General features: G+C 42.3%; 1 protein-coding gene across 6 annotated transcripts in view; it reads right to left on the bottom strand.

The window, feature by feature from the left end:
- LOC131810313 (conserved oligomeric Golgi complex subunit 2-like) overlaps nt 1-25,775 on the bottom strand; it is a 30,051-nt gene extending 4,276 nt beyond the window's left edge. For 2 of the 6 annotated variants that reach the window (XR_009345528.1, XR_009345527.1), the window contains exons 1-4: nt 25,573-25,775; nt 4,815-4,975; nt 3,354-3,416; nt 1,069-1,149 (exon numbers count right to left, since the gene is read on the bottom strand). Coding sequence is in view for 2 of the 6 variants with exons in the window: in XM_059138085.1 (XP_058994068.1) it covers nt 3,350-3,416; nt 4,815-4,975; nt 25,573-25,644 (300 nt within the window). In the remaining 4 variants the exon portion in view is untranslated. The other 4 variants (XM_059138087.1, XR_009345530.1, XM_059138085.1 and 1 more) reach the window with 4 other exon arrangements.
- Nucleotides 25,776-27,498: the final 1,723 nt, after the last annotated feature.

Here is a 27,498-nt window from a genome sequence, read left to right as displayed (position 1 = left end):
CTTTATTCATGTTTTAACTTTGGCTTCCGATCGTACTGATCCTCTCAGTTTACATGTGCATATACCTATATGGCCAAGCACCAAATCACTAAAGACCTTTTACACTACAAATATTATCAAAGAGGTTGAGGGACATTATGAAAACTCTCATCCTTAAAGAACAAAAAAATACAAAGTCATCCATTCAATAAATAGTTCCTGAACACCCCTGGGAGCTCGACATTCATTCCGACAGGGGGTGGGGGTGGGGGGGGCACGAGAAAATAAAGCAAGAAATACACCCTGCTCTCATAAAGCTTACTGTTTTGTCTGGAAGCGCATGACAAGCATTCTTTGGACAAAAGCTGTGAGGAGATCCAGAGGCGAATTAAACAGAAGGTCCCTCAAACAGGCTTTCTCCCCACTGAGATTTTAACAAATATGCTAATAATACACATAGAAAACATAGTACAGAGCAGCAGGCGAGAGTCAGAAGCCCAGACTCCCAATGCCCACTGTGCCCCTACATCGTTATGATCATGAATGACATCGGGGACACTTGAAACTGGAGATAGCACTAAGGGGCACACTCCCGGGGTGAGCCCTCAGATGTACAGAGCCGTTGCCTGTCTCACACACCTGAAACTAAGCCAACATCACATGCTAACTACTGGGAATTGAAAAAATTAAAGTTAACACCAGAACATAAAGAACACAGGATCAGAAAATAACAACAAACCTACGGCAGAATCCTGAGTTTGCTTTGGAAAGCCCACTTCTCCCCTAGTCTCTAATATAGGACTATTTTCTTTACAGGGCCGCTGACAATTTATACAGTCGTTAACTGTCAGGCGCTGCACCGACAACATTTATCACGGTTTCTTGTTCTGGAAAAAGTGGGTGATCTTGAGATTGTGTGGGTACCTCTGAAATTCTGTCTTATTATTTCAGGTAGATAACATGACGTAATGCATAAAATGCACATGCGTGAGAGCTTTGAAAAAAAGCTGAATAGTGCTGACAAGTTCGTGGAGAAAAGGGGAGAGGGCTTCAACTGGCATGCAGCATAAGAAATCTACTGGAGGGTACCTTTTTCTTCCTTATGTCCTGTTGTTTACACATTAGTTCATCTACTGCCCGAATTCCTTCACTGACTGATGACCTGAGACTCTTTAAAAGAATAAAAAATAAAACGTATTACAGACATTGTTTTGTCACATCATCAAGTTCCTACATCTCATTCAATTCCACAGAACTTAATACCTGTGCTCCAGTACTATGCAGATATTGACAAAAAAAAAAATGATATACCAGACATAGTTACTGTTGAGGGGACTCATGATCTGGGGGCATAATGACACGAAGGCAGGGTCGCATGGCCAGAAGAAGAATGACATATATACAGTGAAAGTTATGGGGATGAGGGGGCTTAGAATGGAGAACAGATAATATGAAGCAAAGTACAGGAGAGTCTGGACATGCGACGGGGCTCAAATCGGACTCTGAAAGCCATGTGTACACAGCTGCCGAGGTGGGGAGGGGATGGGGAGCAGATGTAAGTGCACACACACTCAGGGGCAGGGTCAGACAGGCATACAGCCATGTGCACTGCAGGCTTCCTTCTGGAGAGAAGCAGAAATAGGAATGGAGGGCCAACTTCACTGAGATGAGGTCTTTAGATTCTGCATATTTTGGAGAATGAGAGAATGTCAAAGCACTGATGCATGATGATGAAATGTGGGTATGGAAATACCAGGAATCAAGAATGAAGAACAGAAGACCAGAAAAAGGCAGAGCACAGAGGTAGAGAAACATGTCCAGAAGCTAATGAATAAAGAGATAATTAGGAATTAGGGCCAAAACAAAGGTTAACAGAAACAACTAGAATGAAGTAGGCATATCACAAAAATTCCACAGGAAGGTGAATTAATTCACTCCATCAACATTATGAAACACCTCCTGGACGTCAGTATGGTGGCAGCCCACAGGGATACAATAAAGACAGATATAGTCGTATCCCTCAGAGGTCTGAGAATCTCACAGAACAGCTTCAGAGTTTGGACCAGAAAGGCAGGTCAGGCCTATGGCTGAGCAGGACCACAGTGGCCATAAAAACAGCCCATGGAAAAGGGAGGGGATACAGTGATGGCAGGGGGTGAGGTGGGACAGGAGCTGTGTGAGTAGAGCAAATCTGCCTCCAGGGAGAGAAGAGTGGGAGGCCAAAGGAAGGCTAGGCTTGGGAAACAACACCACTATGAGGCCCCGGGAGGAAGAGGCACACCAAGGAGGCAGTGGGAGAGCCCCACAGCGGCTGGTGTGGAATCCAACAGCGGACCACGAAATTCCCTTCCATTCCAAGGAAAAGTACCTTTAACAAGATTTTGTAAAATTCAAATGAGACATAAACCATGGAAAGTATTGGCTACCTCAAGGCACAACTCAAGATTTTTACCTGTTTCACGAACTCTTTCCTGCCTGCCCCTCCCCTAGGCTTCTCAGCACTGATATTTCCATTACTCCGCATTTTTCTTGGTTCTAACCATGTACTGTGTCTTCCCTTAAATTATGTTCTCTTTATATTCTCTCTAGGATGCAGGCACTGTCTTAGCGGAGGGATGCACGAGGCCACTCAAGCTAGAGGAGACAGACAAGGAAGGATGGTGCAGTTTATGACAAATTTACGACAGGGCATCAGAACGGACAGAGGCCGTAAGTCAGGGCACCAGACACAGACGGGGGGGGTGGGGGGGGGAGACAGGGCAGCACAGTTTTCTGTTAGAAGTGATGCCACAACTGCCCCTCCACTGTTCACCCAGGTGGAGTTCCTATTCCCAATGGCTTAGAGGTGGGGAGTCCCATTCCCACAACAGAGATTTTTCTGAGAGAACATGCAAATGTAACATTTATTAAGTATTACATTTTATTTATATTATCCTTCAGTTCCATTAGGGATTACACAGTTTTTGTAGATCAGCCCAGGAACCTAACCACATGTAGATTACGTGGGGTGGGGGGGGATATTTACAAGATTACAAACTGTTAAAATACAAGTCATTCGTAAGTTAGAAACCACTTACATATGACCAAAGTGGCATTAATAAGTTGAATTTGGAAATATGCTTCCTCTCCCCTGACATTTTAAGGTTGTCTACTCTGAGAATATGTCTTCTTCAAATCGAACATTTTTTTTAGGTTTTTAGCATATGCAAAAACAAAATCATTTACAACTCTTCTGAAGGTGAATATTATAATCATGAACCGTTAAAATACAACCACCAGTACCACCAAACTAACAGATGAAAAGAATTCTTAGAGAAAAGCCGACGAGGACAACAGGCGTCACAGCAGACTGTTTTCATTAATTGGGGACTTACCAGAACTTCTCATAACTGTCCCAAAGGCACAGAAAGTTCATTGAGGGCTTTGTCCATGCCAACCTAAAGGCAAAACCAGGTTGGCACAAACACATCACGATAAGAAGTAATAGTGACGTATCTATTTAACGATCAAAGCAGTACCAGATTTAAGTTATTTTTTTGGCACAACCGTATTTTGCTACATAACTAGCTAAACAACAGAAGTGTTATTTGGCCATTAATGTTGTTCATAGAATATGAAAAAAATCTGTTGAAATACATGGAACTATAAAAATAAGGGAAGTCATGAGAAACGAAAGTTTCCTTAAGAACAATTTGCCTTTAGATGACATTTTAAATGAATGTGAAAAATTTTCACAGAAGGTAAACAGTTCTCTGTCTGTAATTGATGATACTCAGCCAGCTGATGTGAAAGTCTGACGGGCTACGTCTCTCTTAGTATATGTGCTGCCGAAGCGAGCACGGGCTACGTCTCTCTTAAACATTATTATAAGCCTTGAGAAAAATAGAAATTAAACAGAAGTAAAATTTTCTAGGTTTTAAATCCTATTGGGATATTTATCTTAGTGGTATATTTCCCAAAAGCAAATGTGCATCATTAATTTTAATGCTTCTTGAAATTCCCACGAAGCTGCAACTTTCTGTGCTTCTCTGGACAAACAGATTTAAAACAAAATGAAGCATCAACAAGGAGACTTTTCTGCCAAGTAACAAAATTCAACATTTCTTTTTTTTTTTTTTAAGATTTTATTTATTTATTTGACAGACAGAGATCACAAGTAGGCAGAGAGGCAGGCAGAGAGAGAGGAGGAAGCAGGCTCCCTGCTGAGCAGAGAGCCCGATGTGGGACTCGATCCCAGGACCCTGAGATCATGACCTGAGCCGAAGGCAGCGGCTTAACCCACTGAGCCACCCAGGCGCCCCAAAATTCAACATTTCTAAACAGCTTTTACAAACAATTGATAAGCTCACTGCAAATCATTCTTATATTTTTATAAAACCAAACTTTTAAAATATCAATATTGGCCAATGTTCCCTCAACCTAGCTCTGGCTAACAGATATACCTGGGAGTAAATTAAACATTGTAAGAGTGGTGGACATTTGCTCCTACAAATTAGTCTAAATCAAGGAAGACTTCAGGACTTAGCAACTAATAAAACAACCCCTTGGGTATTATTATCCTTTACTTTTCACTGTTGACTAATGAATTTGAAACATAATCAAACTAGAGCAACCTTAAATGAATAAAAACTAAAACAAACAAAAAAATGTATTCCAAAAAGTTTAGTTCTTTTATTAATGAAATTGGTAATTTCTTCAAGTTTCTGGTGGGGTTGGTGGGGTAATCAACTGAAAGGTTTCTAAAAACTCTGCCCTTTTAATAAATATGAAGGAGAGAGAAAATGTGTGTGTGTGTGTGTGTGTGTGTGTATAGGACTTGTGAATTTCAGGTTTACCAAGTTTGTGGAAAGGTTGACAAAATCTGCATAATCCTTGTTGATGAGCTCAACCATGGCTGTTTTAAAAGTTTATAGTAGAGTTCCAGATCTCCTCTTAGTTCCTCCAGCTGGACACGCTTCCTACAGTCAGACACAACGTGATCAACATCGAAATCTTCCTGAAAATCAAACCAGAGAGAAAAAATGATTGCACTGATACCACATTTTACATAGAAAAATTAAGATCAGAGAAAGAATAAGAGGCTGTATTACTGCAGGGGAACACACACAGGGACATCAGGGGGTCTGCTCACTTCCTAAGATTATGGGAAAGGGAGCCCCTCACCAAGACCATTCTCTCCAGTTGCCTAACTCTACAGGCATTTTATTTCTTTTAATTATACATTTCAAAGAGGCTCTTCTCAAAATAGAAACAGCTTTTTCTTCTTAATTTAATTTTATTTTTTTTAAAGTTTTTATTTATTTATTGGACACAGAGAGAGAGACCGCAAGTAGGGAGAGAGGCAGGCAGAGAGAGAGAAGTGGGAAGCAGGCTCCTCGCTGAGCAGAGAGCCTGATGCGTGGGGCTCGATCCCAGGACCCTGAGATCACGACCTGAGCCGAAGGCAGAGGCTTAACCCCCTGAGCCACCCAGGCGCCCCTTCTTCTTAATTTTAAAAGTAACAAATGTTCACTGTCAAACTTTCAACCAACCAAGAAATACTTATGTAAGAGAGAGAAAAAAAAATCACCCACTCTCTAATGCTCTGCAGTTAAGCACTGTTAATATTTATTTTTCTTCACTATTTAACACAGCGATTAACATCCTTCCAGACTTTGCTTTGGTCTTTCTCTTTACTTTTTTTTTTTTTTTAATTTTATTTATTTGAGAGAGAGAGATGGAGAGAACAAGTGGGAGGAGGGGCAGAGGGAGAAGCCGGCTCTCTGCTGAGCTGGGAGCCTGATGCCAGGGTTCATTCCAAGACCCTGAAATCAAGATCTCAACCGAAGGCAGATGCTTAACTGACTGAGACACCCAGGTGCCCTAGTCTTTCTCTTTAAAATATAAATTACTTTTGGGGTGCCTGGCTGGTTCAGTGGGTTAAGGCCTCTGTCGTTAGCTCAGGTCATGATCCCAGGGTTATAGGTTCAAGCCCCGCATTGGGCTTTCTGCTCAGCAGAGAGCCTGCTTCCCTGTCTCTCTCTCTGCCTGCCTCTCTGCCTACTTGTGATCTCTGTCTAATAAATAAATAATTTTTTAAAAAATAAAATATCAATTACTTTTTAAAGAAACTGACATATAATGGACACATGTTAGTTTCAGGCGTACAACATAAAAATTCCATATTTTTATCTGTTGTGAAATGATCACCCTAAGACTAGTTAACATCCATCACCAAACATACACATTTTTTTCTTGTGCTAAGAACTCTTAAGCTTTAGCAACTTTAAATATATAATAATATACGGCACTGGGTAGCTCAGTGAGTTAAGGCCTCTGCCTTCGGCTCAGGTCATGATTCCAGGGTCCTGGAATCGAGCCCCACATCAGGCTCTCTCCTCAGCAGGGAGCCTGTTTCCTCCTCTCTCTCTGCCTGCCTCTCTTCCTACTTGTGATCTATGTCAAATAAATAAATAAAATCTTAAAAAAAATATATATATATATAATATACTATGCAGCCATCAAAAGAAATGAAATCTTGCCATGTGCAATGACCTGGATGGAACTAGAGGGTATGCTGAGTGAAATAATCAGAGAAAGACAATTATCATACAATCTCCCTGATATGAGGAATTTGAGAGGCAAAGTGGGGGGTGTGGGGGTAGGGAAGGAAAAATGAAACAAGATTGGATTCGGAGGGGGGCACCTGGGTGGCTCAGTGGGTTAAAGCCTCTGCCTTCGGCTCAGGTCATGATCACACGGTCCTGGAATTGAGCCCCACATCGGGCTCTCTGCTCAACGGGGATCCTGCTTTCTCCTCTCTCTCTGCCTGCCTCTCTGCCTACTTGTGATTTCTGTCTGTCCAATAAATAAATAAAATCTTAAAAAAAAAAAGATTGGATTGGGAGGGAGACAAACCATAAGAGACTCTTAATCTCACAAAACAAACTGAGGGTTGCTGGGGGGAGGGGTGTAGGGAGAGGGTGGTGGGGTTGTGGACATTGGGGAAGGTATGTACTACAGTGAGTGCTGGGAAGTGTGTAAGCCTGACAATTCACAGACCTGTAACCCTGGGGCTAATAATACATATTTCTAATAAAAAATAATAAAATTAATATACAATAATACACAGTATTATTTACTACAGTCACTATGATGTACATTACATCCCCAAGGCTTATCTTATTAACTGGAAGTTTATACCACTGGACCCCTTCATCTATTTCCTCCACAACCTCGCCTCTGGCAACCACCAATCTGTTCTCTATGACTTCATTTTGTTTTGTTTTTTAGATTCCACATGTGAGGGAGATCATACAGTATTTCTCTTTCTCTGTCTGACTTATTTCACTCAGCACAATATCCTCAAGGTCCATCCATGTTGTTGCAAATGGCAAGACTTCCTTCTTTTTATGGTTGAGTAATATTCCATCGTATACACACACATTTTCTTTATCCATTCACCCCGTTGGTGGACACTTTAGTTATTTCCAAGTCTTGGTTGTTGTAAATACTGTGATACTCACTACCGTGAGTGTGAGTCTTGTTGGCCGCTAGAGCCAGGTGATCTAGAGTTATACCCTGGGTAGCAACTGCAAACCTCGGGGCATCATACGAGCATTCAAGCTCCTTTCCAGGAGATACCAGAAAGCAGAAGCGAGGTAGAGGGACAGCGCAAAGATGGTACCCATCAGCTCCATCTTTGGAGAATACCTTACTAGGCTCCCAGATCCAGGTTAAATTAGATGCCTGCCCCTCAGGGCTTTAAGATAAGCAAATGAGCCTCTTTCACAGAAATCTGAACCCATTTCAGTCTGCTGCTTCTGTGCTGAGTTCCAGGGTGGGTCAGTCTATTCGCGGGCGACTGCTTTAAGAACTGTTTCTCAGTTTGCTCTAGCCTTGTGGGTCTCATGGGTGCAAGCTCTGATGGCTTTCAAAGCTGGATGTTTTGGGGTCTTGTCTCTTAGATGTACGTCTTGGAAGTTGGGGTGCCAGAAGTGGGGCTCAAACCCTTTGCTCCTCAGGGAGAAGCCTGGGGTTTTGAGTACCCTCCCAATCCCAGGTCGCTGTACCAGGGGTGGGGTTTGTGGCAAGACTGATTCTTACTTCAACATAGGTTTTTTTCCTTACTCACCTAATGTGTAGGAGTCACTCAGCTAGTTGTAGGGTTTTTTCCATCTTGAATGGAAACCCCAGACCTTCTCTATGTATGTGTGTACACACACATATGTGTACACACACACACACACAAATATTCATGCTCTTCTAAACTATTTCCCATCTAGGGGCACCTGGGTGGCTCAGTGGGTTAAGCCTCTGCCTTCAGCTCAGGTCATATCTCAGGGTCCTGAGATCAAGCCTCACATCAGGCTCTCTGCTCAGCTGGGAGCCTACTTTCCCCCCTCTCTCTTCCTGTCTCTCTGCCTCCTTGTGACCTCTCTCTCTCTCTGTCAAATAAATAAATAAAATCTTAAAAAAAGAATAAAAAAATAAAAAATAAAAACCCATTCTTTTAAAAAAAAATTCCCATCTAAAAATATAACTTGAATGTCTTTACATAAAACACATACATTTCTATTAATATTTTACGTGCATGCTGAGTGTCCCATTGAACATATGTTCCAAATCTTTCATAACCTATTTCCAAGTATTGGTCTCACAGGATTAGCTATCCTGTGTTTCCCCTTTACAATACTGTGATACCCTGGTAGGCTTATATGCTTAGAGGCAATAAATTACTATCTAATTCCCCTGTGACTCTGCTACTCCATGACCTGTTTAGTCAGCAAGAATCAAATGTGATGATTCCCAAACTAGTTAAGGACACCTACACTTACTTTTCATTAAACACTATGTAAACCAACAAAATATGACTGCAAAAAAAAAATCACTGTTCTTTTGAAAACTAACACAGCTACTTTGGAAAGATTTGATACAAAGAAATCAATAAGAAAATTTTTGCTAAGTTAGGTATGGGTGAGATGACCAAGTACCAGGCAGGGAGGGAGTGATCACAGGATTCTCACTCAATTCAGTTAAAGAAACTGAAACTGAATGCAAAAAAAGACAACATAGAAAGCTTTTTTTAAAGATTCTTTTTATTTATTTGAGACACAGACAGACAGTATGAGCAGGGAAAGGGGCAATGGGAGGAAATTCCCTGCTGAACAGGGAGCCCAATGCGGGACTCCATCCCAGGACCCCAGGGTCATGACCTGAACCGAAGGTAGATGCCTAACCTATTGAGCGACCCAAGTGCTGTGATAACTCAGAAATCTAATCTGCAGGCCAGTTTCCAGAGAAAAGACCTGGCACTCTGTTTCAATGAAGAATAAATGTACATATATTTTTTCCAATTAAATGCTAAGAACTGTATGTACTATTCCCTAAGAATACTTGTTTAAACTGACTTTTTTAGTTACAACCAAAGACTGATCCTGCTAGTGTCAGAGAGAAGGACTTCATACCAAACCGTAATTTCACAGTCATCTACAGAGAGCCACCTGCTCCTTACACTGGTGACCAAATTAGCCTGGACCTTTCTCTCCTGAGACCATCTCAGACCTTACATCATAGTTATGTAGTACATCACGGGAGGGGGTCTCGGTTCATAATCCTGGCCATCCTACTCACCAACTGTATACCTTTAGGTCGATCACTTTCCCTGCCTCAGTTACACATTGTTGAAAGTTCTTGAACTTCATGATGGCATTCTAAATTGTATAACTGGGGTGCCTATGTGGTTAAGCATCTGCCTTTGGCTCAGGTCATGATCCCAGTCTCTTGGGTTTGAGTTCCACATCAGGCGCTCTGCTGAGCAAGGAGCCTGCTTCTCCCTCTGTCCCTTCCTCCTGCTCCTGCACTCTCTCACTCTCAAATAAAATCTTAAATAAATAAATAAATAAATCATATAACTTAGCCTCAGTGAACAAATGCTATTAGGTAATATTAGTACTCAATTTACCATTTATGCATTTGTTCTCAGATAAACAAAAGTTGCATAACACATGACTAAATAACTCGGAACATCTGTGAATACTGGGTTAGGCAGCGTTTGCTGTGAAAAGCAAACCCAAACTCACAGTGCCATAATAGAGACCCATTTCACTTAACCAAGAATGGTTTTACTACTTTAGGAATGGTTTTACTTTATAGTGTAGATTTCCCAAGTATTCAAAAAGAAAGTATTTACAACCCATACATTTACGGTCAACTGATTTTTCACAAGGATGCCAAGACCATTTAATGGGGGGAAAAACAGTCTTTTCGAGTGCCTACTACTGGGACAAGTGAATATCTACATGCAAAAGAATGAACTTGGAACAGCAACGTCACACATACACAAAAATATAACTCAAAATGGATCAAAGATTTAAATGTAAGGGTAAAAACTGTAACACTCAGAGAAAACAGGTGAAAATCTGTATGACTTTGGATCGGGAAAAGCTTTCTTAGACATGATACACAAAGCAATAAGAAATATTAGATAAGCTGAACTTGATCAAAATAAAAACTTTCATGTATCAAAGGACACTACGGAGAACTTGAAATGACAACCTACAGAATGGGAGAGAGTATCTGCAAATCATTTGTCTGACAAGGACCTAATAACCAGAATATGCAAATATACTCTTAGAACTCAACAACAAAAAGACAAATAACCTAATTTAAAAACAAGCCAAAGACTTTTGAATAGACATTTCTCCAAAGATGATACACAGACGGTCAAGAGCACATGTCGGGATGTTCGACATCCTTAGTCATTGGGGAAATGCGAATCAAAAGCACATGCAGATGCCACGTCACACCCACTAGGACAACTATGGTAAAATAAGAAAAAGAAAAAGAAAAAAAGAAGAAGAAAAGTGCTGGCAAGAAGGCGGAGAAGCTGGAACCCTCCTGTATTCTCGGTGAGAATGTAAAATAGTGTGGCTAAGGCAGCAAACAGCTCGGTAGCTCCTCAAGAAGTTACACACGTACAATTACCCAGCAGTTCTACGTCTAGGGGTATGACACCGACAGAACTGACAACAGATGTTCCTGCCACAACCTGTACATGAATGTGCACAGCAGCGCTGCTCGTAACAGCCAAAAGAGTATATACCCAACGTCCATCAACTGATGAATGGATACGTAAAATGTGGAAGAGCCTCTTACACAACCATAAAAAGGAATAAACTGTTACATGCTACAACACGAGTGAAGTCTGAAAACATTCTACTCTCAGGTTAAAGGAAGCCAGACACAAAAGGTCACGTGTTATACAATTCCACAGATATGAGATGTTCCAGAAAAGGCAAATCCATAAAAACAGAAAGTAGATTCATGATTGCCAGGGAATAAGGGGAGGGGAGAATTGGAACTAAGAGGTTTATTTTTCGGGTGATGGAAGCATTCTGGAATTAGACAGAAGTGATGTATGTACCATATACACAGTAAATATACTAAAAACCAGAGAAGAGTACACTTTAAAATGGCAACTATTATGCTTTGTGAATTATATTTTGATGAAAAATGAAACAACTTAAATATCAACAAGTTAAATGCTAGGATACATTAAAAATATCCAAAGTAACACTAATCACAGGAACAATGGAGTAGCTACATGAATTTCAGACAAAGCAGATTTCAGAGAAGGAAAATTATCAGGCATAAAGAGCAGCATTACATGATAAAGAAATCGACTGACCAAGAAGACACAATTATCCTTAATGTATGTGTACCTGATCAACACAGGTGAGACATAACCTAACAGAACTGCAGGGAGAAATAAACAATTCCATTATCACAGCTGGTGACTTCAACACTTCTCCATCATTAATGGGCCGATCCAGCAGCAGGGCAACAAGGATTTGACAGATGTGCACATTCAGTCCAGACATGGCACACTTAACACCACCATCAATTACCGTACAACAGATGTACACAGACAATTTCACCCAGTAATAGTGCAACACACATTCTTCTTAAGCTCATATGGAACACTCATCAAGACAGAATAATTCTGGACCACAAAACAGAACAAATTTTTAAAAATAAAAATTATACCAAGTATGTTCTCAGACCGCAATGGAATTAAAATAAATTAAAAAAAAAATCTTTAAAAATCAGTAACAGAAGATAGCTGAAGAAGTCCAAAATACATGGAGATTAAATGACACACTTCTAAATTACAGGAGACCAGTCTCAACAAAATACAATGTAGCAAAATGTGTGGAATGCTGCTTAAAGGGAAAATACAGTACTGAATGCAAATATTAGGAAAAAAAAGATTAAAGTCAATAATCTAAGCTTCCATTTTAGGCAACAACAACAAAATCAAATCTAAAGTAAGGAGGGGCTCCTGGGTGGTTCAGTTGGTTAATCATCTGCCTTTGGCTCAGGACATGGTCCTAGGGTCCTGGGACAGAGCCCTGCATCAGAGCTTCCTGCTCAGGGAGGCTGCTTCTCCATCTCCCATTCCTCCTGCCTGTATTCCCTCTCTCACTGACTCTCTCTGTGTCAAATAAAATCATTAAAAAATACCCTAAAGGAAGTAGAAAAAAATAAAAATTAGAGCAGAAATCAATGTAATTAAAACCAGGATTTTTTTTTTTAAATCAATAAACCCCAAGTCTGTTTCTTTGAAAACATCAATAAAACAGATACACCCTTAGTCAGGCAAACAAAGAAAAAAAGTTAGAAGACATAAATTACTAATATCAGATGAAAGAAGGGAGGGCTACTGCTAACAACCCCAATCACTGTAAATTCACCCAAACATTTATGGAATACTACACAATTCTCTAAAATCTCTTCCAGAAAGTAAAACTAGAAGGAATACTTCCTAAATCATTCTAGGAGATCATTATTACCCTGACACCAAAACCAATACTACAAGAAAAGAAACTACAAACTAGTATCTCTCATGAACACAGACACAAAAATCTTCAACAAAAATTAGCAAATAAAAGCAAACACTATATTAAAAAATTATACACCAGGGTCATGTAGGATTTATTCCAGGTATGCAACATTAGAAAATGTTCAACATTAGAAAATCAATGTGATCCATCATATCAACAGAAAAAAAATCACATGATCATATCAATGAAGGGAGGAAAAAAAACATTTAACAAAATCCACACCTCTTCATTATTAACCCTCAGGAAACTAGGAATAGGAGGACTTCCTCAACTTGATAAAGAATGTCTCCAGAAATCCACAGCTAACATGATATTAATACTGAGAAAATCGAAGACAGGGAATCAAGGCAATGATATCCCTCCTACTACTACTATTCAATACTATACTGGAAGGCCAAACTAATGAAATAAGGTAAGAAAAGGAAACAAAAGGTATACAACCTGGGAAAGAATAAAACTTTGTTCACAGATGACATGACTGTCTACAGAAAATACAAAGACTTCACACCCCACACCCTCCTGAAACTAGTCAAGTGATTATAGCAAGTCTGCACAATACACAGTTAAAATACAGAAGTCAATTGCTTTCCAATGATGTATCAGACAAAGGGCCAGTATTCAAAATTTATAAAGAATTTATCAAACTCAACATCCAAAAAACAAAAAAATCCAGTCAAGAAATGGACAGAAGACATGAACAGACCAAAGAAGACATCCAAATGGCTAACAGACACATTAAAAAGGGCTCCACATCACTCAGCATCAGGGAAATACAAATCAAAACCACAATGAGACACCACCTTACATCAGTCAAAATGGCTAAAATTAACAAGTCAGGAAACAACAGATGTTGGCGAGGATGTGGAGAAAGGGGAATCCTCCTACACTGTTGGTGGGAATGCAACTCTGGAAAACAGTATGGAGGCTCCTCAAAAAGTTAAAAATGTAACAACCCAACGACTTAGCAATTGCCCTATTAGATGTTTATCCAAAGTACACAAAAGGGGCAAAAGCACCCCAATGTTTATAGTCAAACTATTGAAAGAGCCCAGATGTCCATCAAGATGAATGGATAAAGAAGATGTGGTATACATACACACACACACACACATTACTCAGCCATCAAAAAGAACAAAATCTTGCCATTTGCAAGGACATGGATGGAACTAGAGGAAGACAAATACCATATAGTTTCAGTCACATGTGGAACTTAAGAAACAACAGATGAATTTAGGAGAAGGGAAGAAAAAATAGAAACAGACAGGGAGGCAAATCACAAGAGAATTAACTACAGGAAACAAACTGAGGGTTACTGGAGAGGGGAAAGTTGGGGTAACTGGGTGAGGGGTATTAAGGAGGGCACTTGTTGGGATGAGCTCTGGGTGTTGTATGCAACCAATGAATCACGAAATTCTAACCATGAAACTAAAAGTACACTATATGTTAATGAGATTGAATTTTAATTAAAAAATTTAAAAAGTCAATTGCTTTCGTATATACCAGCAATGTACAAGTGGAATTTGAAGTTAAAGACACAAGACCATTTACATTAGCATACCAAAAAAAATTAATACTTAGGTGCAAATCTAACGAAATATGCACAAGATCTATATGAGAAAAAGTATAAAATTCTGATGAAAGATAACAAGCAAGGTAAGATGTGAAGTGGAAAGTCCATAATCTTGGGTAAGAACACTCAATACTGTTAAGAGGTCAGTTCTTCCCAAACTGATCGACAGACTCAATGCAATCCCAATCAAAATGCCAGGAAGTTATTCTGTGGATACCAACATGTTGACTCTAAAATTTGGATGGAAAACTGGAAAACCAAGAGTCCCAGAGTAGTCAACAAAATATTAAAGAGCGGGGAAAAAAAGGAAATTGAGGATTGCCACCACCCAATCTCAAGACTTACTATTAAAGCTATAGTGATTAAGACAGAAGGTGCCTGGCAAAAGAGACAGGTCCTTGGAACAGAGTGGAGAGCTCAGAAAAACATCCACACACACAGGCAAAGGCAACTCAATGGCAAGGACAGTCTTCAACAAATGGAACCGAACAATGGGACATTGATAAGAAAAAACAAAGAAATGAAAAGAATAAAAACAAACTTTTCACACCTTTCACAAAACCTAAACGTAAAATGCAAAACTTCTTAAAGATGACATAAGAAAAAATGTAGGGATCCTTGGATTTGGCAATGACTTTTCAGATATAAAACCAAAAGCATGATCTACAAAAGAAAAAAATTGATGAGAGGGACTTTGTTAAAATTAAACTTCTCTGTAAAAGACACTGTTAAGAGAATGAAAAGATGGGATGCCTGGGTGGCTCAGTTGGTTAAGCAGCTGCCTTCGGCTCAGGTCATGATCCCAGCGTCCTAGGATGGAGTCCTGCATCCGGATCCTTGCTCCGCAGGGAGCCTACTTCACCCTCTGACTCTGCCTTCCACTCTGTCTGACTGTGCTCACTCTCGCTCGCTCTCTCTCTGACAAATAAATAAATAAAATCTTAAAAATAAAAAAAAAAAAGAGAGAGAATGAAAAGACCAGTCACAGAGTAGAGAAAATATCTGCAAAACACATCCATGGTAAAGGACTTAAAATAAGAAATATAATATAAAGATGTCTTAGTAGCAACAAGAAATCAAACCTAATTTAAAAATGTGAAAAGAGCGGTGGCTGGGAAACCCAGTCAGTTAAGCATCTGCCTTTAGCTCAGGTCCTGGGACTGAACCCCACACTGGGCCCCCGGCTCAGCGAGGAGCCTGCTTTTTTTCCCTCTCCTGCTGCCTGCTGCTACCTCTCCGTGTGCTTGTGGTGTTAATAAATAAATAGAATCTTTAAAACAGAAAAAAAAAAGGATCTGAAAAGATGCTCAACTTTGTATGTCATTAAGAAATTGCAAATTTAAACTAGGTACTATTACATATCACGTAGAATATAAAAAATCCAAAGCACTAGTAATACCAAATGCTAGCAAGGATGTGGGACAACCGAACACTCATTCACTGTTTGGTCAGAATGCAAAATGGGAGGCACTGTGTGAGACAGCTTGGCAGTTTCTCACAGAACTAAACACATTCTCACTATAAGATCAGTAATTGTGCTCCTTTGTATTTACCCAAAAGAGCTTAAAACTAGTGTCCACACAAAAACCTGCACACGGATATTTACAGCAGCTTTATTCTCTGAAGCGCCAAAACTTGGAAGCAATCCAATCTCCTTCAATAGGTGAACAGGTACACTGTGCCACACCCACACAACGGATTATTCGACAATTAAAAGATGAATTATTAAGCCACAAGACTTCGAAGAACCTTAAATGCATATTGCTAAGTGAAAGACCAGTTTCAAAGGCTAAATACTATAGGATTCCAACTCTATGGCATTCTGGAAAAGGTAAAAATTAACCAACATTATTTATTTTAATTTATTTTTTAGGTCATCTCTATACCCAATGTGGTGGATAGAACTCACAACCCCGAGATCAAGAGTCAGATGCCCTAGCAACTAAGCGATCCAGGTGCCTCTGAAAAGGTAAAACTCTAGACAGTAAAAACATCCCGGGCTGAGGGGTGAGCGAGGAGGGTGCAGAGAGAGGAGAAGAAACAAATAGATGAGGTACAGGGTTTTTCAAGGCAATGAAACTAGGCTGTAAGATACCAACAGTAGGTAAATAACATTATACATTTGTCAAAACCCACAGAACTTTAGAAAGAGGAGTGAACCCTAATGTAAACCATGGATTATTAATTAATACTGTATCAATGCTGGTTCATCAGTTGTAACACATGTACCACAACAATGTAATACATTAATAATAGGAGATAGTGAAGTTAGAAGAAAAATATCTTCTCTTTGTACTCAGGGGTATTTCCTATCTGAACCCAGTTAAAGTACAAATCCCCCAAAAGGCCAGAAGTTGGTAGATCACAAGAGGTGTTGGAACACAGGAAAATAAATGAGCAAACCAGACAAGCTGCAGGTAATTAAGAACCATTAACCATCAGAGGAGCAGTGACATCACTCAAAATTAAAACCAAGTAGAGTTTAAAAGTTTAGCTACTTTACTAACTAGCTGCAATCAGGGATGGCAAACAAAGACTAATTCAAAGTAACCTGGGAATTAATCATTTAAAACTTACCAATAATCTGAAATTAGTAGCTTTAATGCTATGAAAATTACATGGAATTTGGAAAGATTGAAGTTCTCTAAACTGCCAAGAAGTAAAACACTCCTTCCCAGATACATGGACTTATAAAATCACTATATACTATCTCCACGAGAAGCAGAATCCCCAGAACCATCACTCTGTAAAGATGAGAAGTACTAAGAGGGCATATGAAATTTATGAGCTCTGCCCTGAAACATGTCCCATTTCATCGAGACAAAAAACCAAAATAGTTAAGCACTAATCTGCACACTACATAGGGGTTGAAAGACATAGAAAGTTTGTGTGAGCTCACGTATGTGTGTGTTTCCAACCATTCTTGAAAACAATGGACAACAGAGATGAATAAATGTCCCTGTATATCCCATAAATATTCCTCAAATATTTATCATGCAACTCCAGCTCTGCTCTAAGACCTGGGGACACAGTCATGAAAAGAAAAGACAAGGTCTCTGCTTTTAAGAAGCAGATATTCTAATGAAGAAATGAGAAAATAAATATGTAAACAAACATTATATTAATGAACAGTGATCAAATAGTGATTAATGAATAGTGATCACAGCTAAAAAGAAAACAGGACAGAGTAAAGGTCTGAGTGACAAATGGGATGTATTTTAACTTGGATGAACCAGGAAATATAGAACAATGAGTTGAGATCCAAATGACACAAAGGGGCTAGCCACAGGAAATGTGGGAAGAGTGTTCCCGCCCAAGGTATCAGTATGTATACAAAAATGTCCTTGGAGCTCTTCCCTCCAGCGCCTGCTCTCAAATCTCTGACCCAGCTAGGTGGGGACATAATCTAGGACTTGTGTCTCCCAAAACTCATTCTAAATCTTTGTTCGGTGACTAAATTATTCAAGCTTGAGAAATTAAAAACATATGCTAACAAGATCTTCCCACCATCTACAGAGAAATCATCTTTAAAGATTTCATTTATTTTTTTTTTTTAATTTATTTGACAGAGAGAAATCACAAGTAGGCAGAGAGGCAGGCAGAGAGAGAGAGAGGGAAGCAGGCTCCCTGCTGAGCAGAGAGCCCGACGCGGGACTCGATCCCAGGACCCTGAGATCATGACCTGAGCCGAAGGCAGCGGCTTAACCCACTGAGCCACCCAGGCGCCCCTACAGAGAAATCATCTTAAAAGCATCATGAAATAGTAACACTGAAATTCTAAAAAACTTCTGTTCTAACATTTTCATCAATTTTATATCAAACTCCTTTGTTGAATTTATATACCCATTTGACATATTTATGAAGAGACAAAAAAAAAAAAAAAAACCTACATTCCGTAAATGTATTTATCCATCTAACAAATATTTGAGTACCTAAATACACTCTGTTCCAGCTGGTTTCTTCTCTTTATCTCTTTTTTTCCCCTCAATTTAACACCAATCATAATCTATGTAGGCTTTTAGTTCGCTTTTCATAATTAATTTCTTGAGCTATTTAAAGGAATTATCCAGTGCTAGAGTTCTCAACACTGGTCACACATTAGAATCACTTAAGGAACTTTTTTTTTTAAGATTTTATTTATTTGACACAGAGAGAGAGATCACAAGTAGGCAGAGAGGGAGGGAATCATGCTCCATGCTGAGCAGAGTGTCCCATGCAGAGCTCGATCCCAGGACCCTGAGACCATGACCTGAGCTGAAGGCAGAAGCTTAACCCTCTGAGCCACTAAGGCACCCCCTCACCTGAGGAACTTAAAAACAAAAAGCCCAAAGGGCACCTGGCTCATTCAGTCACTGGAGTGTGCAGGTCTTGATCTCAGGGTTGTGAGTTCAAGTCCCATGTTGGGTATAGAGATTACTTAAAAAAAAAAAAAAAAGAAAGAAAGAGCCCAAGTCCCAGTTTGTGATTAATTTGTTTAAATGTTTCAAGAAATTTGATGCTAAATGTTGTAAGACTAGTTAAATAACAAAAAGATATATTTACATAATACTTCTTGCTCTCAAATTTTGAACAAAGAACTTACTAATAATCAATAACTTAGTAGACCAACATTTTATTTAAATAAGTTTTATGGTACTACAAAGAGTGAATTAGAAAATCAAAAGCAAGGAGAAATGGGCATGATGTGAACATGGGGAAGCAAGAGAAAGCAAGAAAGTATGTGACCGGGAAGCGAATGCTTAGCTCTGAGATCCTTCTCTGAGAGAAGGACAGATTAAAACCTAAAAAGAAAGAAAAGAAGGATCCCATGCACTCAAGGAAAGAGAAGTCCCCCAACATCCCTCCTGCTTTTTCCAATATAAACACACAGCTGGGCCGACTTACCACATCCTGGTTGGTACCGACTTTATCAACTTTTCTATTTAGGCCAAACTTGACCGGTCAATGATGGACGGGCTGTGTGCCAAGTGTACCAGTTGTACAACTGACTGTGTAATGGCTGAAACTGAGAAACCGGGGTGAAAATATCAAGAGGCTCTAAGGATTGCGAAAGAGCCAAGATTCAAATGATTACCACGTACACACAAGACAAACTATGCAGATGACTGCTCAGTACAGAAGTAATTCAGAGTGTTATACTGTGGCATCAGCTGACCCAGACCCAGACCCAGAAGATTGCTGGAGTTCCCATCATGGACATCTCTAACCATATAGATGACACTGAGCAAATGCCAGATGATGATGGAGCCCCTCACTCCTATGTCTTAATAGAGTTCCTCAGCTCTCCTTTACCAACTTTTCCTGTTGCCAGTTCATACAAGCAATTTTCCTTACCCAGTTCCTCTGTTCTGAGCTATGGCTAAAGACACTCACTTTTTTATTTTTTGAAACTGATTATCTTGTACCATTTTACTTTTTGTTGCATCTTTTTATAAATCAGATGACCGCTCACAAGACCAAAAAAAAAAAAAAAAAAAAAAAAAAAAAAGGAATGGAAAGGAAAGATCAAAAGGGAGGACAAAAACAACAAAAAAACAGTTCTTTTTTGCCGGGAAACCTTCTTACAAGTGCCAATCAGATAAACTTTATCTGATGTTACATCGTCACAACTCCTCTACCATCAGGGAAAGTAGTTCACATAAGAAAATTTCTCTATAAAATGAGTTCCAGGCTTACATTCCATATTTGGCTAATTAGAATTTCATTACGATGTCTGTCTCAAACTGATGCGGAAGAGAATGGAATCTTGTCATCAAGATGTGACATCGAACTAAGAACCCACAGGGTAAGCACTCAGCTCCTGTGATACGAAGACAGCTCCTGGGGATGGGCCACCCTGGGCAACAGTGGCTGACCTGCGGGCCTGCGGCTATCTACCATCTGTCACTCTTCCCTCTTCCTCCTCTGTCAGCTGCTATCTCCAGCCACCGTCAACAAAGTCCACCTCAAACAGCCATCACTTCCCTCCGGTCCCATTTACCGTAGCTAAGCTCCAGGCCAGGCACCCAGATCACCAGCCCTGTGGGAACTTCTTCTAAGGTAAGAGGTGGCCCTATTGGTGAAATGCAGGTGCCAAGGCATGCGGACATTGTGCCATCTTCTGCGCTATTCTTAATGTTCTGATTGTCCCACTTCCCTCAGTTCCCACCTGTGGCCTCTGGAAAGGAACATATTACAGTAGGATTTCCAAGGACTGATGCATGGGGGTCAGGAGATCTGGCCTGTGATTGGCCCCAACTAGCTGTGTGGCTTTAAAGGAAGTCATCACACCTCAGGCCTCAGTTTCCTTATCTGCAAGCCAGGATGGACTAGAGTCTTTTCAGAGGAGCCGGCAAAGATCACATAGATAAGCACCACCTCATTATACTAACAAGCAAACAGAAGGCCGGAGGCGAGAGATTTGCCCCAAGTCAGACATAAGCAGGCAGAGAGCAGAGCCGAGGATGGGACCCACATCTGCAGGTCACAGCTAATCAGCCAGCACAGTACAAACAGATCTGAGCAGCTGCTCATTCTTCCCCTTTTCCGTTTTGTCCATCAGAATGCATGCTCCCTGCAAACAAGGACACACAGGACCTGCTTCCTGTCTCAAAATTCCCAGTTCACCCAATTAGAACAGGGAGGAGCCTCAACGACTTACCCCCTCACCCACACACACGGTTCTTTTACCTATGGAACATGAGGGTACATACATTCACCGTCCAGAGGGCTCCTGCCTTCACTTCTCATGGAAAAGGTCATCATGTGCCTACCCGGGGTGCCAACGAAGCCACAGGTTCCAGAGAGGAACTGACACAGAGAAGTTCGAAGGAGGCAGACTGGCTCAGCGCAGAAAGAAACTGTCTACCAAGGAAAACTACCCCATGGGGGACTGATTCTCTTTGAAATACGTTCGAGTGCATGGGAAAATGGTTTTTCAAGAGCTGGTGGACTGACCAGTCACCTGGTACATACAAGATCACATCCGCATTCTGACAAGAGTGGCTTGCCTGCAGTGTAGACCAGGGGCCAGAAAGACAAGGAAGGCGCATGGAGACTGGGTGAGAAGCTTCTACGGTGTGATGGCAAGGGCGCGCTGCAAAGGTACGAGAAGAGATGGAAAGAAGTATATGGACTCAAGAGGTTTAGGAAGCGAAATCCACAGGACTTGGTGTGACAGACTAGAGTTTGGAAAGGTGACAGAGTAGGAGTTGACTTCTGGTTTTCCGACTCCAGGCTAAATGGATGAAGTGTTTACCGAGAGAGGCAATAGAATAAGAAAGGTGGTTTTCAGTGGAGGAGGTGCTCATGAATTCCGTCTTGAACCTGATGAGTCTGAGGGGCCACAGACACATCCGAGAAGAAAGGTCAGCAAGTCCGATACACAGAACTGGTGCTCAGGAGGCGTGTGAGCCAGAGACAGGAATCTGCCTGACCTGCTGATAGGTGGTCATGAAGCTGCACAAAAGGTCATCTAGGGAAAGAAAGGAACACAGGGCTGAACCCATAATCAGCATTCAGTGGCTACCAGGAGCATGACTTTGCACAGGAGACACATCAGAGAGGTAGAAGAAAGACAGGAAGCAATGCAGAGCATTTGGTCTACTGTGATGTCGAGTAAGGAGACAGAGAAAGGTCAGGTGCGCTGACTTAGAAACAGTTTTGGTAAGAACTCTTTAGTGGAACGACAGGGCCTGAAGGGTGGAAGGTGGGAAAGTCAAGTCAACCCCTGAGCACTGGCTGTGATGCGCGACAGTGACAGGGCAATACCTAGAGGTGGGGCAGTCAAGTGGGAGAGGATCAAACAGGAGCGCATGATGGGAAGGAGTGCAGGGGAGAGGATCCTCGCAGGCTCCTGGAAGGGCAGGAGGGCATGGACTCCAAGCCAGAGTGAAGACTGAACCCGAGGAGGAAGGAGAGCCCCTCCCTGTACCAGGTGAGGAGGAGAAGGGGACAAATACAAGAATGGGATCATGATCAGCACGATGGAGGAGGTCCCGTGGGGTGGCTGCTAATTTTTCTGTACGACTGGAGATGAAGTCATATGTTGAGATGGAAGAGGAAGGCTACATGTGATGTCAATAGCACACCCATGTAAATGGTCTAATTTATCTGTTATGACACTTTCTCCCCCTACTACCAATACGTTATGTCCTGCTTATCTCTTAGTTGGCTGTCAACCCAAAGGATTTTCGTATTTCTAAGCCGACAAAGTATGATGTTGCCAGTGCCTTTGCCCCAGGTGACCCTTCCCCATCTGCCATTCCTGCACTTTGATCACCTACCTCTTTTGCATACCTTTCCCCTTCTATTTCTCATTAGATCTCATAAACATGACTTTTTAAGTAGTCTCCTGCCACCAGTCAGCTCGAACTCAACAGATATGACCATGCAACATCCTGCTGTAAACCTGACTGCAGCTCTACCATGAAGACTGCATCAACGTGGACCCCTCAATGTATGCAGTGTCCAAGGTGCAACCCACAGCCCCACCCCATCTCCCTTTACCATCCCAGTCTCATTCCAAAATGTGCCAAACAAGACACCTATGTAGAAATACAACCCTGCCAGCAAGCTCTCCACTCATTTCTTTTTTTTTTTTTTTTTTTTTAATTTTTAATTTTTTATAAACATATATTTTTATCCCCAGGGGTACAGGTCTGTGAATCACCAGGTTTACACACTTCACAGCACTCACCAAATCACATACCCTCCCCAATGTCCATAATCCCACCCCCTTCTCTCAAACCCCCTCCCCCCGGCAACCCTCAGTTTGTTTCGTGAGATTAAGAGTCACTTATGGTTTGTCTCCCTCCCAATCCCATCTTGTTTCATTTATTCTTCTTCTACCCACTTAAGCCTCCATGTTGCATCACCACATCCTCATATCAGGGAGATCATATGATAGTTGTCTTTCTCTGCTTGACTTATTTCGCTAAGCATGATACGCTCTAGTTCCATCCATGTTGTTGCAAATGGCAAGATTTCATTTCTTTTGATGGCTGCATAGTATTCCATTGTGTATATATACCACATCTTCTTGATCCATTCATCTGTTGATGGACATCTAGGTTCTTTCCATAGTTTGGCTATTGTGGACATTGCTGCTATAAATATTCGGGTGCATGTGCCCCTTTGGATCACTACATTTGTATCTTTAGGGTAAATACCCAATAGTGCAATTGCTGGGTCATAGGGCAGTTCTATTTTCAACATTTTGAGGAACCTCCATGCTGTTTTCCAGAACTCATTTCTGCCTCGGAACTGTAACTTAACAAAACATCTCTCTGACGGAAACACAAATTGCATATAACCTTTATCTCCAGCAGCCACATAGAAGATCAATACCACTTTACACAGAACAGCTGTTCTATGTATTTTCCTTCTATGTATGAAGGGGTCACGTTCATTAACACTACAAATTGTACATTATATTCAGAAATGTCAGAGCCTTGAAAGAATATGGAATTGCTGGCATTCTAGCCACTTTCCCAGTTTGCTCTCTTCCTACCTCTAAGTCCTACTTTAGAACTGCTATTTTGAGATTTCTATTTTCCGAAGCTGCTTTGACCAAAGGCATTCTGTCAGCTCAGAGTGAGAAAGATGGCGGGGCAAGGAAGTGCGAGAAAATGCTAGTGTTAGGCTCAAAGAAAGCCTGACGAAGTCCAAAGACAGACAAGCTAAAGAGACTTCCGTGCTTTGAGATTCTTTAAGTCTGTGTGTGTGCCTTTTCTTCTTCCAATGACCTCTCTCCTCATCACGTGTCGTTCATTAACAAAAGGTTTCTGGATCCGAGAATTCACTCTGTGCTCTCCTTCAGACACTCCATTCAATTTACACCTTTTATTACAGTGGCTTAACATCACCATACAAGAACAAGAGTACAATATACCTTCGTCTAGGCATCCCTACATATTAAAAATGATATGGCCACACTGCAGAGGATCCAGACATAAGCACTTTTTTTAAAAAAATATTTTATTTATTTATTTGACAGACAGAGATCACAAGTAGGCAGAGAGGCAGGCAGAGAGAGAAGTGGAAGCAGGCTCCCTGCTGAGCAGAGAGCCCGATGTGGGGCTCGATCCCAGGACCCTGGGATCATGACCTGAGCCGAAAGCAGAGGATTTAACCCACTGAGCCACCCAGGCGCCCCCAGACATAAGCACTTTTAAAGCCAGAGTTTGGGAGATGTGATCTGAATGCAAGTATCAAAAAGGAACTAGCTGGTTAACCCAAAAAAGAAAAAAACATATTATGACTTGAAGCCATAAAAAAGTAAGAAATTCAAACTCTTTTCAGAATTTTAGGTACCTACAGAGCCAAAACTTTTTAACACTGAAACCAGCTACTAAATCCCAATCCTTAGAAATTAAACATATACGTTTTGATAGTTTAAGTACAGACCCAGAGGGATACAGAAAACAGATAAAGCTCCTCCTGGCTCTGATTCAAACCTTGGGACATTTTCAAGGCTATGTCTGATGAACCTTTCCTGTCAGTAAAGTCTTTTCAGTTTAAATTTCTATTCTGTAAGTTTATGTCCTACAGTTATCTGCTGCCAGCTTCAGGCTGACCTCACCAAGAGAAGTAGGGCAACTTTAGAAAAGGAGCTTGGTATGCTTTGTAGTACTGGACCAGAACCAGTAACGACAGTACAGTCTTTCAGATTTCTCATTCCGGGAGCTTAAGACGAAAGTCAGGCATAAACGTTAGGTTAAGTGCCTTTTTGACCCGATTCCTGGTAAGTACGTGTATTCAGAGATGTGTTCAACGCACAGTCGCTCAGCTTCTAGGCACAAGGCACTGGGAGGCTTCTGTCAGGCCGGGGGAGCGGCGGTCTGACTGTGCCGCACGGTACCAGAGGCGGGTCCTACGCGTCCGGGGCTTTTACGTTTAGCTCAAAACCACTTGCCTTGAACTTTCAGGCCTTTTCATTCAATGTGCACGATTTCACAGGAGTGCTTTCTCCAGGCTGCACCTAGCCCACCCGAGGCCAAGAGACTCACTGTGAAGTGCAGTGAGGTCCCCGCCGAGGACCCGTCCGGGGCAGGGACGGCCCAGGAAGCCCGCAGGAGAAGCCCGAGGAGAGGCCCCGGAGGGCCAAGGAGGGCAGGCCACCCACGGCCCGGCTCCGGGGAGCAGAGCCCAGGTGCGCACCTTCATGAACTCGTCCTTGTCGAAGCAGAGCGTGTCCAGCCCCTTGGGCAGGTTCATCCTACTTCTCTCCATCCCGCCGGCCGCCGCCTCTCAGCACCGACACTCGAGCGAGGAGAAAAGGTAGGAGGCTGCGCTCCCCGACGCTACCGGTGAAGCCACGGCGTTTCCACCGCACAGAAGGCACTGCTTCCTCCAACATGGCAGCGTCCGCGCCTCGGCCAATGAAAGAGGATGCCGCAGGCCCGCCTGCGCCTGCCTCCGCCAAGAGAGGGGTGCAGACCGCTGCCGCTGAGCCAGCAGGTGATGCTGCCCCCATGCGGCAGAGGGCGACACTACAACCTCGCGTAAGTTTCTGCGGAGCAGCCGGGACGCTGGTGATGCTGGGTGAGCGGGAGAGGGGGGGCGGGGAGGGTCAGGGGCGCTCCCTCCCCACCTCGCCCTTTCCCTCGGAAAATCGGCCTGCGAGCCTCTTCCAGGACCTTCTCCCGAGATTGTCCCGCGGGAAGCACAGCCGTGGCCAGATGCTGGCCCTTTACTTCTGCGGCCGATTGTCCAGAGTGGGGGGCGCGTCCCGGTGTCAGGCCTCCGGTCCCCGTGCGCCGCCCCTGCAGCCGCCTGGGCGAGGAGGCCTCTGTGGGAACCCGGCTTCTGCCCTTAGCCCCGGCACCCACCTGCGAGCGTGGCTTCTCCCCCGCCGAGCTTGGCTCCAGCGATCAGTAGGGAGGAAGGTGGTCAGCTGGCAGCCTCGGGTCGTCAGGGCAGCTCCCAGCTCCACTTTGGCTCAGCTGCGGGGAGGCCACAAGTTTGGGTTCTCAGAGCTCTTAAAGAGTCACCTTGCTACCGGCTGACAAAACGCAGCCGACAAGTAGATGTGGGAGCATGTTTATGTCCAGTCCGCTCTAGAATGGGCGGAATCCTGTGTTTGTGGCTAGCGTTGGTTCGATCGCCACACCTGCCCCCAATTTCCGAGACCCCCTCCTCCTCCTGCCATCCACCCCACATTTATTTTGAGATTTTTCTTTTCTCTTCCCTTGCTCTTTCTCCCACTGTCCTCACCTTTAGTGGGAATGTCATGGTCAAATGATGATTCATTTCTCTTTTTTTTTTCTCCGTGAGGCTCTGACAGCTCAAACCACAGATCTCATGTGAGCCCTTCAGGCTGCAGCTTTGCTGTAGTAGCCCAGGCCTGGGCTGCCCCTCCCAATGCTGTGATCTCCCAGAGATAGCACAAGCAGTCCTTAGAAAGGGATGGGACACAGCAAGACAATGGCTTACAGTGAGTCTTGCATTCGAGTCACTCCAAACGGGAAACTGGTCACTTTTTTTAAAACGTGAGTACAGGGAAGCCTGTTAAGCAGCTGCCTTCGGCTCAGGTCATGATCCCAGCGTCCTCGGATAGAGTCCCACAAGGGCTCCTTGCTCTGCAGGGAGCCTGCTTCTCCCTCTGCCTCTGCCTGCCATTCTGTCTGCCTGTGCTCGCTCTCCCCCTCCTCTGATAAATAAATAAATAAATAATCTTTAAAACCTGAGTACAGAATCTAAAACAATACATTCCCTAGCGTGGGCCTGGCAAGGCCTTGTTGAGGAAAACGTTCCCAGTCAATATCCAGAGACTATGACTGGTAGGATGAGAGCTGGAATCTTATTTGGAGAATCAGAATAAATTGCCAGGGGAACAACTATGAAAGTGCATTCTATGCCCTGTTGTGGTCATTTGTATATAGGGAATGAAAGCCTCATTATTTGGTCTTTGTTTGTTTACTCTTATTATGAAAATTCTCAAGCACACACCAAAATGTGTAGAGCAGAAGGATCCCGGCCCTTCTGAGTACTTATCACTCTGCTTCCCCAACTGTTTCAAAGGCCCTCCTCCTTCTACTTCCCCCAAAGTGGCTGTATTTTTGCTTTTGGGGAGGGGGGAGGTTT

Source organism: Mustela lutreola, chromosome 10 (genome assembly GCF_030435805.1).
Source record: "Mustela lutreola isolate mMusLut2 chromosome 10, mMusLut2.pri, whole genome shotgun sequence".
Lineage (NCBI taxonomy): Eukaryota > Metazoa > Chordata > Mammalia > Carnivora > Mustelidae > Mustela > Mustela lutreola.
Note: the sequence above shows the minus strand (reverse complement) of the source record. Positions and strands in the feature narration are given on the sequence as shown.